Consider the following 13,938-nt stretch of genomic DNA (forward strand, 5'->3'; position numbering starts at 1 on the left):
ATTATATTATACATATAATAATGGAGTAATGAATATTTAGTTTTAGATTGTAGTGCAATTAAATGGTTATCTCACCTCACATTATCACCGTCTTTGTCGGAAGCTACCACAGTTGTCACGAGGGTATTCGGCCCTGCGTTTTCGTCAACGTTCGGGGTGTAGACTTGCTGAGAAAATTTGGGCTCCTCATCGTTTTTGTTTTTCGTATAAACTCGAACCGTTGCCGTACCCGTTTTCGCAGGCTCCCCTAGAGATTTTGTTCTTTATAATTATCAAAAGACCAGAAAAAAAGGCGTTTACAAAAATACCTTTATCTTTCGCCGTGACCACGAATTCGTAATAAGCGTTGTTGTTGTCCGCGTCTAGTTGCTTGTTGTTGTTGACAATGCCGTTGGAATCGACTGCGAAATGGTCATCCGAGACGTGGTACTCGATTTCGGCATTTGTACCGGAATCAGCGTCCGTCGCCTTCACCTTTAGTATCGACGTTCCCAGCGGGATGTCTTCATCCACGTTATGCGCTTGGTAATCTGGCAATTCGAACTTGGGCGCATTGTCGTTCACATCAGTCACTCTTATTGTCAACTGTATGTATGTATTTCAAAATTAAAAATAAAATAAAATAAATAAACAACTGGTTCAGAAGAAGAAACCCCTAATGATAGTACATGTTTATAGCGATAAATTAATAGAGGAATGCTATTTTTTCCCAAGGCAATTATATCAACACAGCTTTACAGTCTATAATTAATACACTAAAGTATTAAGTACTAGTACTAATTAAAAAGGAGATTGTAAAATGTCCCATTATCCAATCAGAAATAAAATTAAAAAAAGATGGCATTACGCGAAAAAATCTCTCAGCGGAATAATTTCCAGTCGAACCATATAAACTGCTTATTATTTAGGGGAGTATTTATTTATTATTAAATAAATTTACCATTTGTTGTAATCCAACTTACTTCTACGGACGTTGAAAAACCTCCGCTGTCCTCTGTGGCAGTCACCACTAATGAGTAAACATGAGGTTGTCTTAAATCTTCGAAGTCCAGCTCTTTAGCCAGCTTTACGATTCCTAAATTAAATAAATATTGTTAGCGTCAATATAATTAAAATATTAAGTCATAAAATACATGTTATTTTGATTATTTTACCTGATGTAGGTCCGATGTTGAATGTACCAGCACCCTGTCCTTGTGCTTTCAGTGTGTAACGGATTTCTCTGTCTGCAAAGGATTTCGCCTTGACGGATATAATGCTAAAAAATAATTTAAACATTTTTAAAATTCGAGAAAAATTGGTCGCTTTATTTTATTTTTATATGTATCACACGAAGCCCAGATAAGAAGTTTGATAAAGTTCTGATTACCGACAAGAAATCTTATAACGACAAATTAATTAAACCTAGCAAGCCGACAATGTCCATATCTCTTTTAATTAAAGAATAAAATCTTTTCGGCCGAAACACTTTGAACACAGTTAATGATGACAAACAAGGGAAAAGACGTGCTATGACGAAACCTTTGAAAACGCTGACAAACAATATAAGCAGAGTGAAAAAAGAGGGGCCGTAAAGGGAAACCTCAAAATAGATAAATCAGACAAACGACGGCTGACATACGAGACGCCAATTGAAAAGTGGATTTGCATGTAAATGGGATAGGATTGAAAAAAAAACCACTACTCCGGCTACAATCGTGGTGTAGTTAATTGCTTCCTGCGAGGTGCTTGACGCCACATGGTGAGCCACTTATGCTAACGACGGCTTGCGTAAAACGGGCTTTGTCCCTAGAGTACGAACAACCCTTAGGAAAGCATTTACCGCCGTTTGTGAAAGAATGCCGAAAATTTCAAAAGAGAATGACGGTTATACAATTTTCATTTTTCTGATTTTGTACTTGTATGAATTTCTCTCACGAGAAAATCTTATTTCTATTGACATCAATCTAGTCTGGACGGTGAAGATAGATGATTTTGATTTTTAGCGCCATTGTTCTATTGAAAGATGTACAATCTTCTTTCACAAAAAAATACTTATTTTATCTTAAAGAAAACAGACAAACAGACAATAAAACTTTAACCTTCTTTAAACATTTTCACTTGTTTTTAATATAATTTTACGTACCAACTAATTGATATTTTCAGTTCAAAAACAAGCCAGACATTTGTATTTCCTTTACAAATGTTATTTTTATGCCGATTCAACTGTATTAAAGAAAAATAAAAGTGACATTTCTATCCTGCTTATTACAGGTTTAATTAAACAGTTAATTACAGTCTTGATACGGTGATATTTCCACACAGAATTTGAATTGTTAAGAATTTCTTTACTGAATGAATGAATGAATAATAGTATTTATTTACATGGAATACAACAAACTCAAAATATGTTACAAAATACTTTACGGCATAGACAACAGTCCGTCAGCCGGAGTGAATTTCTTTACTGTCTGTTTGTTATTTAAATCCTGCGGCCTTGGAGATGACTGAAGGGTTAAAGACAGTCTCGTACCATGTCATTACCGTTCCAGGTCATTTCGACATAGCTCACAGTCTAGGGACTAAGTACATTCCTAAATGCATTCTTCATCGAACGTTAGAAGTTGATTTTTCCAACTCCAAACGTGGTAAAAGTAAATTTAGCCTGGCAATAACCAACTGGTAAAAAGGGTCATTGCTGCCCGTTTTCCCGTTCGTCGAAGCGCACACCCTTGACAGCCGGTTAATTGCTTGGGGTCCACCCCATGTATACGTCTTTCCGATGGGCCTCTCCACCACTACAATTTTTTCTGTGCCAATTTGTTGCTGACATTGCGCTAAAAATTGTATGAACAATTGTACGCAAACGGTTCTCCAAAAGGACCATTTTTCAACGCGTTTTGTTTTTGTAGCTAAGTTTCATAAATACCACAATGCAGAAGGAAATCAGCCTGAAAATCATTTTAAAAGTGGTGAAAAAGGAGAAAAAAAAATTAATGATACCCTCTTTTGTTGAATTATTTTGTTTTGTTATAGATTCGACTCAGTACACAAACACCTCCAAATTTCTCCTATTATTATTTTTCTAAGAGTTTTCTAAGACGTTACTGAATTGAACAATGAATCGTCTTCATAAATGGTAGCAACGTACCAAAATACATCAGCATTATTAATTTGCAAATTTTTGCAATTCAAAAATAACCGCGAAGACTGTTTACTTTTCCATAAGACGATTCCGTACAAAGTTCAGTGAACATTGTTCGACTTGCCAATTGGTTTATGAATCTAAACGAAGCCAGGATCTCATTATAGCGAACATTGAAAGCACTAGTTAACCATTGATCATGAATCAGTGATCCGCTAAATAAAAAAAGAGAATTATTATTTCTCATGTTCAGTCTGTTTTTAAATTAAATTAAGGTCGCTTCGAAACTAAGAACGTTTTGTTTAAAGTAAAATATTAAGTATAAATTACTTTTATTAAAAATTATAAATCATTATATTCTAGAGATACATCCTGGAAATCAGTTCATCTTAACAGATTTCCTAATCCTCTAGGCAAGACCATTTTTTGGATTTTAATAGCTAAAAACTCGTACTTCAGGTGTAAAATAGATTAAATGTAAAAAAATTTTTTTTAAAATTTCTGTTTAGGAATGGAGTATTGTTTGAAGTAGTTGCCTGAAGCTGAAACCCCATTCCATTTTAGAATGTTTTTCTTTGTATGACAGTTAAAGAGTGCTTAAGTGTTAGATGTGAGGTAGAACCTCATGTAGTGAGGTAGAATGAGTACGATAGAAGATAAATTCCATCCATTTTGGAAAGTGTTTGCTTCAAAACTTGCAGCTAGCAGCTCGTAGATTTTCGCTGTTTCTAAAGCTTTGAATATTAGGAAGGGACATCCATAGATGCTAGGTCATGACAATGGTGACTGCGGAAAAAGCTCTATTCCAATATTTAATATCTTTAGAATATTTTTTGTCTGATTGGCCTCGATAGTAGCAGCGACTACTAGACTAATACAGCGTCGCTGTTTTCCGCAGATCTGAACCTTGCAAAGAGGGACAGCGATAGATGTTCGACAGTCGAATGAGCCGGGAAAAGGTAGTGACTGCGGAAGAAGCTCTATTCCATCCATTGGGAAAGTATTTGCTTTTTTAGACTGATTCCAAATAATTTTTGTAGATCTTCCTTGACACGTAGATTGACGCTGTTTTCTACACAGTTTCTTATACAGTGAATGTGAGATTGAATATTTCGTAAGGAGAGCCATAGATGTTCGACAGTCTGAAGAATCAGGGCATAGTGCAAGATGAGTTAAGCAGAAGCTGAATTCCAACGATTTCAGGACTTTTGCTTCTTATGGCAGTTGACAATGAATGTTTTTGGACCTTCAGCATAGACAAACAGCCAGCCAGTACATCGCCTCTGTTTTCCACAGATTTGATCTGCCATAGAGAAACAGCCATAGATGTTCGATAATCTCAAAGGGGAAGGTAGAACTATGTAGCATGTCTGCGACATAACACACATTCCATCCATTTTGCAAAGTTTTTGCTTCATCCAGCTACTAAATCGCCGCAATTTTTTACGGATCTCAGCCTTTAAGAACCGCCATATTTGTTAAACAGTCAAAGGAGCAAGATTAGAACTGTACGGTGATTACATTAAAGCTCCATCCATTTCAGATCTTCTGTTTGTTCAGATACCGAATATTTTTTGTCCGATCGGCCTCGATGGTAGCTCGTAGACAGTCAATCTGAACTTATTAGCAGTAGGTGTTCGAAGCTGTCTGAAAGTCGGAAAGATCCCGGGGTCATGGTATTGTATAATAGTGTGTTTGTTGATAGAAGCACGATTCCATCTATTTCTGAAAGTCTTCTGAATCCCCTTTCATATGGCAACTGAGCGGTCGGACGTATTCTCGCTGAAATAAAACTTTCTTTTGTTACAACGTTAAGCTCGCCTCTCTAAAACTTATACGCTAATGAAGCTCACAAATAACAGGAACCCTTCTTGAACAAGCTAATATTAGAGTACTTAAACATATTTCTTTAAAATTATCGAAAAATCTGGTAGTATTGTCTTTTATTCAGAATGACTTCCTCTTGTCGCCGGTGACAATTCTTGTGATGAATTTTCATACATGAATCTTCCAATTGATATTGAAAAAACATCTGACGTCTGAGCATTGTTGAGCTACTATGGCACTTTTCAACATGCTTTATTTTTTAAAATTTTCTAAAATCTTATAGCAATTCACACTTCGAAATTAAGTATTTTACCAACCGGGTGCAAAGTCAACTTGCAAAGCCTCATCGTAAGACGCAAGTAACCTAAGTATGGACGAACTGAACCTCCCCTCGGTTTGTGGACCGTCATCATATGGACTGACCTCTGCACACTCCAATTATTGAAGTATCATATATCCTCCAAACAATAGTAATAGCAATATTATTAATAAACCAGGTGGGGAACGCATTTTTTTACAAAATACAATTATTATTAATGGTGGATGTTAGTCTGCGTACTGAGAAGACAAGTTGAACTGACCCTAGACTGTAGAAGGACCCAGTAAATTACTATAGCCAGTTCAGCATAGAATTATTGATTATAACAATCAAAGTATGCATTGGTGTTTTAAGATACTTCTAGTTCTACAGACGTTCTATAAAAATGATGCTATATTTATAAATCGATAGAACAAGAGTGTGTCGTGGTATGATATGAGAAAGAAATACCAATTGATTTCCACTGTTTCCGATATTTTATTTACCAAGAACAACTTGTGAAGTTGTCAGGATTGTTCTCTCATAAAAACACAATTTCCTCAGGTGAGCGTTCAACACTTGCCAATCGAACGTAATCTAGAGGTGGTCAATAGGGTTTTCTAGTTAATTAAGTGTGTTGCAATTGACAGACGGAATGAAATTGTTAGGAAGTGAAGTTAGGGCGACCCACCCTTCAACCCCACCTTTCCAGTTCGTCTCACCCAGCGTTCTCCGACCCTCTATCACCACCAGGCCCGGGCTTTTTCTTTCAACACGTGGCTAACATGTGGGGTTGGGGAACAACAATAGCAATACCCTCTTCCGTTTGCCCTCGGCCCCAATCAAAAACTTGTGACCTTCACCGTTCCATGGGGTCGCAACTATTCTGTGCATTTGGCTCATTTCACTTCAACGATAAATATTCGACTACGTAAATATTTATGAACACAGCTGAGTAGTCCTTTTCGTCGCATGTTAACCCAAGACGGCAAACATACTTTGTAATACGGTTGCAGCATTATATATTCAAAAGCAACTTACTCAGAGTCCTTTTTCTGGTTTTCTGGAATTTCAGCCTCGTATGTTGGCATGTAAAATTGGGGCGCCCTTTTTCCTCCTACGATAGACAGCCTTTCTTCTGGTGTCGACTAAGAAAAATAATTAACATTAATAAATTGCATTTACCTTCTCTTTACTGAAATAAAAAATAATTAAAAATGCATCACCACAGATTTCTAATAAACAACAATAACAACTTTGTATCCCAATATAGCCGAACATTTGTTTGAATTTTTATACAGTTTTTCTTTCTATACAGAACCGAATTATCAGCCTCCTTTCAACATTTAATAATTTGATTGAGTTTAGATTCTTTAACTTGATTCATTTTAAGAGTAAGCGAAACAAAGATTATAATTCATCCCAGGTAAAAAATAGTTCTTTTGTTCTGCTAACCTGATATCGCCTTTCGTCCACTCGGCCGTTTTGATCCTCAGCTTTGACATAGAGCACGTACTCCATGTCAAGTTGGAAAGGGTCGGTTCCACGCGTGCGGACAACGCCGGACCGTTCATCCACTTCGAACCTGCCTCCCGCTAGAAAAAAATTGAAAAATATTAAACTACCGTATTAAATGTAAAACAAGTTGAATTTGACAACAGGTCGAACCACCTTGCTCAATCTTGATTCAATGGTATTTATATCTGGGTGGTTTAATTGTTAGATATATCAACCACTTTTTTACTCACGAATAATATCAATCACGGTATGGTCTCTTAAATTTGACCACAAATTAACATAATTAAGTTTTTATACAAGATTTAAAATTTCTTTGAAGGCCGACAAAGACCCCAACATTGCCAATGTATGTAACTGTACCTGGTTACAGTTCTTGACAATTTTAAGACTTAGACGGTCTTAAAACGAAGTATTAAATCTATTAAAAACTTAATTACATCAATTTCTGGAAATATTTAAGATTGTTTTGCCCTGACGATGACCTTAAAATGGGTCGGATGCTTGGAAGAAATCGTTGAATTTGCTTTCGCATCGAGTCCTTACGGATCCAGATTATTTATCAGGGTGGAAAAGCAATGCTTAAACGGTCTGAGGTGCAATTTTCTAATAAAAACTAATTTATTGAAATTAATTTCAATTTTACAATCTAAATGTAATGTTATAAATGAAAAAAATATTCTGTTTTTAAATAAATAAATGAACAAAATAACAAGCCGATAAGAAAAGAAAATTTATTAGGTACAAAAGAGTTAATTTGAAGTTAAAACGGATTAATTCCAAATTAAAAATGGTTAATTTAACGGAAATGACGTAAATGCGGTGTTCGAAGACGTCTCCTTAAACCCCAATTGGGCAGTTTTTGGCGGATATTTCTCAGTTGAACTGGCATGATATTATAATAACATGTTCGGGCGCATGCTAGAATTGGTTTATGTTTTGAAAACCGTTGGGATTGAAATTTAAGACATATTACGACCCGACAGAATAAAATTAGTAAATATCCAACCTAAATAGTGAATATCCACCTAGAATTGTCTGATTGGGCAGTTGCGTTGGGGCTAAAGGAGGCGTCTTCCAACACACATTTGACTTAAAGTACATTCGTAATACATAACATTAAGCTTTGTTTGCTTGGTTTTTCTGAACTTTGCAAATTGCTTCTATTGTAGTTATTATTTTATTTTATTCTATATTTTAGGAAAGTAGATACCTAATACATTTTCTTTTCTCATCATTTCTAGCTTTATTTATTTAATGTAATACGGAATAATTAAATAAGGAATGATTTTTTTATAGAAGAATTAATTTATTAACCCTTTTACGTTATAACCCCTACACGTATAATTGAATTCCTTAATTGTGTTCGGAGAAATTCGTTTTATGTAATTAGAAAATTAAGCAAATTTCACCAGAGTCCAGTTAAGCATTGTTTTTCCTATGGTGGTTCGAAAGTTGTATATATTTTTCATAAAGCTATGTCAACATCGTTGTCCCTCCTTGGTTTTAATTGTTTTGTGACGTTTTTGTATATTATACACAAATATTGTATTGTATAAGCAATGTATTATATAGTGTTGGTATCGTTTATGGTTCTACGACTGTTGTGGTGTTCTGTATACAGTGTGAGATTTGTTATCACGCAGGTCAAATTTCCAAGTTAATTAGAAAAAATTTAAGATTACAGAAAATGCGACCTTTGTTCCGGTTTATAACATTTAAATCATAAAACTCTGCATATTGCATTACATAATGGTCATTTAATCCTAATTTATAATAACAAATTTCTGAGAATTTCGTCAAAATTGTTGTCCCTTCTTGATTATTACTTGGTATTTCTGCCCTATGACTGGTGAAGTATTCTATATACATTCTTGGATGTGTTTTAACACACATCAAGAAGTTAAATATATTTTAATTAGTTAAATAAAACACAGATATATTTCTTATTGGATCGGAGTAGGCTTGACACTTACTTCTGTCCCTGACGATGAAGTAATGGATGCTGTGGTCTGTGTCGGGGTCTCTGGCTTGTAAAGTGAAGACAGGTGTGTTCGGAGGTGCGTTTAACTGTACGACTGCTTGCATTGGTAGAGGCCTGTTGATGAAGTAAGGAGATTCATCGTTGACGTCTTTAACGTGGATGATGACCCTCTGGTTATCCGTATCTGTAAAAAAAAAATTAAATATGAATTAAAGGTGCGAAATGTAACAAGTGATAAATAGTAATTGCAAACCTAACATAAATGAGAATATAAGACTGAACTTAATTATACTTTGAATTTCCAAATTACTCGACTGTATAAACTCTGTTAACGGGTTTTAAAGGACTTTTGATCTCTCTTCATCAAGTTTTCCCTGACCCAAAACGAAATTGATGCCGTTTTTGAGATTGCTCGGGGATGGGACTTCTTGCTTTAAGGTGCAAAAGAAGAATAAAGGTTGATTAAAACGGGCTAACTAGTTTCGTTTGGTAATGGTGCGAGTAAATCCGAAATAAAGGGTAGGCTGTCTCAGCGAGAGGGCCCGCTCCTCTGAAAATTCTAATTTCCGTTCCTACTCCGTTTTCTCACAATTGCAAACCTACTAAAGCTGTCCTCTCAAAAGGATTTCTTAGCAACATAACACCTATTGTCCTACAAAGGGATCTTTAAAAGGTTTATTATCACAAAAGTGCGGGGCTTACCTTCCCTCGGAACTGTTCCGCACGTTCCCCTTAAGGAAAAGTTTAATAGAAAAACTTTTATTTGTACAAAACGCCCTTTACATCTTTAACCGTCTTTTGGTATGTTTTGTTACGCTTCACCTTAAAACTAAATTAAAAAATGACTTATATTAAAACAAAAATACAATTGATAATGATCTATGCCCACCGAAAACAACCCAATTTGAATAAATATTGTCGTAATTATTGATCGTTTTTCCTTTTATTCTCAACCAGATATAATATGAATCAATGTTCTGTATTTATTGTTTAAATATAAATTAACTGATATACAGAGATTTAGCAGTCAATTTAACGTAAGTCGTGAATGATAAAACTAAATAACACAAAACTGATGATCGATTGCTCAAAGAACATTCTATCTTTCTGACTCGGTTGCCACGATATAAAATAACAATGATTTGAAAAATCAGACAACTGGATCAAAAAGAAGGACCTATAAGATATTTAAAGCCAAAATGTGACATGTAGACAATGAATATCAGTAGTAAATTATGAATGAATTATGAACAAAACTAACGTAATAATTGGAAGTGTAAGTAGTAAATATAACATAACGAGTCAATTATAAACGAACTAATACAAAACTAATGGAAGAAATAACAAGAGACCATCCATACCAACAACCAGCAACTTTCTGACTCGGACAAACTGGATCAAAAAGAAGGACCTATAAGATAATAAAAATCAATATATGCAATAATCCATTTTAAAAAAGATTGAGTATTAGTAGTAAATACAACATAACTAGTGACTTATAAACGAAATAAAACAAAATTAATAGAGTAATGAGAAAGAGATCCCAAATCGTATGCCAATAACCAGGAGCTTGACTTGGGTGCCAGGATATAAAAGAATGGTGAAAACTCGATTTGGTCCAAAAGAAAAAAATATACCAAACTGGGCAAGAAGACATTAAAACAAACGCACCAAATGAGACAAGGCATTCTAAGCAAACGATGGAAATTCTTTCACCTCGCTGAGTACATTCCCAAAGATCATTCTTAGTTAATGACATATTGAAAGTGCACTGCCATTTAAAGAAACATATGTATACAATTACGATCCACAGAAACGAACCTATCTATGTATACAATTACGATCCACAGAAACGAACCTATCTATGTATTCTGTGAGAAAAGAAAATTCAAGCGTTAAAGCACAATTAGATAGAGGAAAGGGTTTATAAACAAAACCTCAAATCGAATCTCGTTAATAATTCCAGTTAGTGGGGGCGTCGGTGGCCGCAACGGTTTGGTCATTGACACGGCGCCCATCATTGTAAGGTAAAGGTCCCGAGTTCGAATCCAGCGGCCCTGCATACCCCGAGGTACCATATAGCCTCTGCTGTTGCGAACCCTCGTAAAAAAAAAAATAAATAAATAAAAAGATGATTTGGGATACACAATAAGTTCCTGGGTCATCAACCAACCAACATTTGATCAATCCAAATAATCCAAGATAATCCAATGTTACCATACCATATCAAGGCATAAGCCAAATCTCATTTAATAAAAAGACAGAAAGGCACTAGTGAATCATCTAAGATAAATCTGTCGCGTTTATAACACGGGCAATAAAAATAAAGGAAGTTGTAACCTTTATTGCATACGGGTCTTTTATTTACTACTTGAATAAAAACGAGGTCTGATCCAAATGGACACTCTGATTTAGCTACTGACTTTTTTACCACAGACCAAATGCCAGAATTGAATACTAACTTTAATTTACAGTATAAGTTAAAAAGTAAGGTAATAAAATAATTGAATTTGAATTTGATTTTAAATTATTTCGAAATTCACATGCGATTTTCTTTTCATAGCAAGATAGAAAAATTTTTTAATTTGCTTTTACCTTGTGCTTATTGTAATATTTATTCTAATTTATTTTTAGTTTCGCTTGGTTTTTTCTTCGTTTATAGTGTCATTATTATTTCATTCATTAAACTAGTGTCATTATGAAACTATTTACTCTTGTTGAAGAGCTTTTGATGCTCTGGCTGGCTCCCTCTTCAAGAACTTGTGGAGATCGATTACGGATTCGATCGATAGAAAAATAGGTAAAGATAGAAAATACGTTCTAGGATAGGGATAGGATAGGAGGCAGCCGCAAGACCTTCCGCACCTCGACCTGAGTATATCTATTGTGCTCATTATATGGCAAGTTTTCTCTTTTGGTTACATTCTAAATATGATATCATTGTTTGTTTTTTTGTTATTTCAAATCATCATTATGATAAGAGACCTTACTCTGCTCATAAGTCAAATCAATTTGAATCCATTTAGTTCATTATATTGTATTCAATGATTCGAACGTCAACACTTCCCAGGACATATTCTCAATAATTAAAAAAATTAATAATAATATATTAATAGGCAAGAAAGAAAGTTTGCCACGGAATGTTTATTTTCCTCTTGAAAGCTCAAACCGACTTGCTGTTTTTGAGTGTAAAATATATTAGAAAAAACAAACAAGAATGCAACCTTGTATTTGTACGCGTACGAAGATACAGCTATGGTTTTGACGTAGAAACTAAAACATTAGTAGAAAATTTACTACAGAAGTGTTGGAAAACGAACATTGTCATTTTTCTACCAGGAAAATTGGTGGTTGGGTCAACTAGGAGGTTACACTATCTTTTGACAAAAATCAATATAATTATACAATGTTAAGATAATGTGTTTTCATTAAATATTAAAACAAGACATTATTAATAAATTATTTTTGTTAAATTTTTTTGGCAAAAGATGTAAGTTCAAGGGCTTGAGGAAGGTGACAAAGAACTCGTTTAAATTTTGTTTTGAAAATAATTCTTTCTTTTTCCCATTTAAATTTTTATATAAAAAAATTTAAAACTTACATAAAAATGATTGATTATTAAAATTATTTTAAAAATTTTAAATAGTAATAATTTTCACCCATCAATGCCATTCAAAACAGCTATAACAATTATATTTTGTTGGATTAAATTTTGAATTAAAATATTTAAAATCATATTACGTGTTTTAAACATTAGAACTAGTGATAAATTTGAAGAAATTGGTGTTCACGGGTTTTAAGTTAAAAATGTATGTTGTCTTATACCCCTATTTCTTAAAATTTGAGACACCATTCTATTTTGGAATTCAATTGTATACCAAAAATTAAAATAAGTATTTTTAGCAATTATCAAATTTCCATTTATTACGTTTAACAAGAAAGATTTGTTTTGAATTAGTTTTCTTCTCTTTTGTACGCAATGTGAACAGAAATTTCACCGGGGCTGAAAAAGATATTCCATTTCAACTGTCCTCAGTCTTCTTTAATTTTTCATCCTTTTCGTTTCATAGAAGATGAAACCGGAATCGGCAATAACGAGACTGATGACCGGCATCACGGAAATAAATTTCATCTCGGCTCCCGCGCATTCATCCCGACCAACGGTCCCGACATCGAGAGTGAACCTTCACGAAATCCGTTCAATTCCGTTAAAAGCCGTTTTATGAATTGATGCCCGGTGCTCCAAATCCAACAGGAAACCCTTTACGATTTCGCCTTTTCTATTATTCACGGACTGCGAAAAAATATCCGACATCCAGCTCGGGTTCACGTTGCTGCCGACGGACAGGAATGCTGACCAAAGAAAAGATGTGACAGGCCGTCCTGCATTTATAAGACTTGAAGAGTAAGCCTTACTAGGATAAACATTTGATATCGCGGTTTCGTGAAATTCGAAGAGGAAATTGATACCGGTCTCATTTGAAAGGGACATTTTACTGATCGATTACCTACATTCTCCCTTTAACGTTTGAGAAGATACAAACGAATATTTCAATGTTAAAAACTTTTAAGATGTAATGTCTAATGTAAATTCGCCAGATTTGTTTTATAAATTGATTAAGAATTTATAAAACATATATGTAAACCGATATTTTAATTTTATTAATTGTTAATTAAATTATTATTATTATTATTAATTTTTAAGGGCGTTTTAACGGCTAAGGTCATTTCACGCCCTAACATCCAAACCTTCTATCTTAGGTTAGCTATATCTCTTCTGAGTGCTATAAAGCTCTGACTCCAAACATTCACTCGTAATCTTATTTATCCTATTGCCATCCAAGCTTTAATTTTTCTTTTTAAAATTCTTAATTCGGAAGGCCAAATGCATACAAAATTCCCATTTTAAATTGCATAAAATTTAATAAATTTATAAAATTTATTTCTGTTTCTTTTTTTAATTAGAATTGTGAATTTTGTTCCATAATTTAAAAATTCCCCGTAGGCTTGTATGGCTAATAATAATAATAATANGTCCTTCCTACGTTTTGGAGATTTTTCCCAGACAAGTAAAAGCAAAGATCATCGACATATAAAGGCCTGACTATACGATCATCTATATTATCAGCAAGACCGTTTACCGCAATGGCAAATAAAGTGACACTCAGAACCGAACCCTGAGGAATCCCG

General features: G+C 34.2%; 1 protein-coding gene across 7 annotated transcripts in view; it reads right to left on the minus strand.

Annotated features, from left to right (window-relative positions):
* The window catches only part of LOC106665649 (neural-cadherin), a 538,139-nt gene that overhangs the window by 379,903 nt on the left and 144,298 nt on the right, over positions 1–13,938 (minus strand). For all 7 annotated transcript variants that reach the window (XM_024226991.1, XM_014392225.2, XM_014392222.2 and 4 more), the window contains 7 exons: positions 8,741–8,932; positions 6,705–6,844; positions 6,291–6,397; positions 1,155–1,258; positions 963–1,075; positions 309–585; positions 76–247 (listed from right to left, as the gene is read on the minus strand). In XM_024226991.1, the coding sequence (XP_024082759.1) occupies positions 76–247; positions 309–585; positions 963–1,075; positions 1,155–1,258; positions 6,291–6,397; positions 6,705–6,844; positions 8,741–8,932 (1,105 nt within the window). The remainder of the gene's footprint in view (positions 1–75; positions 248–308; positions 586–962; positions 1,076–1,154; positions 1,259–6,290; positions 6,398–6,704; positions 6,845–8,740; positions 8,933–13,938) is intronic.

This window comes from Cimex lectularius, unplaced genomic scaffold, assembly GCF_000648675.2.
Source record: "Cimex lectularius strain Harlan isolate CLEC.00 unplaced genomic scaffold, Clec_2.1 scaffold104, whole genome shotgun sequence".
In the NCBI taxonomy this organism is placed as follows: domain Eukaryota; kingdom Metazoa; phylum Arthropoda; class Insecta; order Hemiptera; family Cimicidae; genus Cimex; species Cimex lectularius.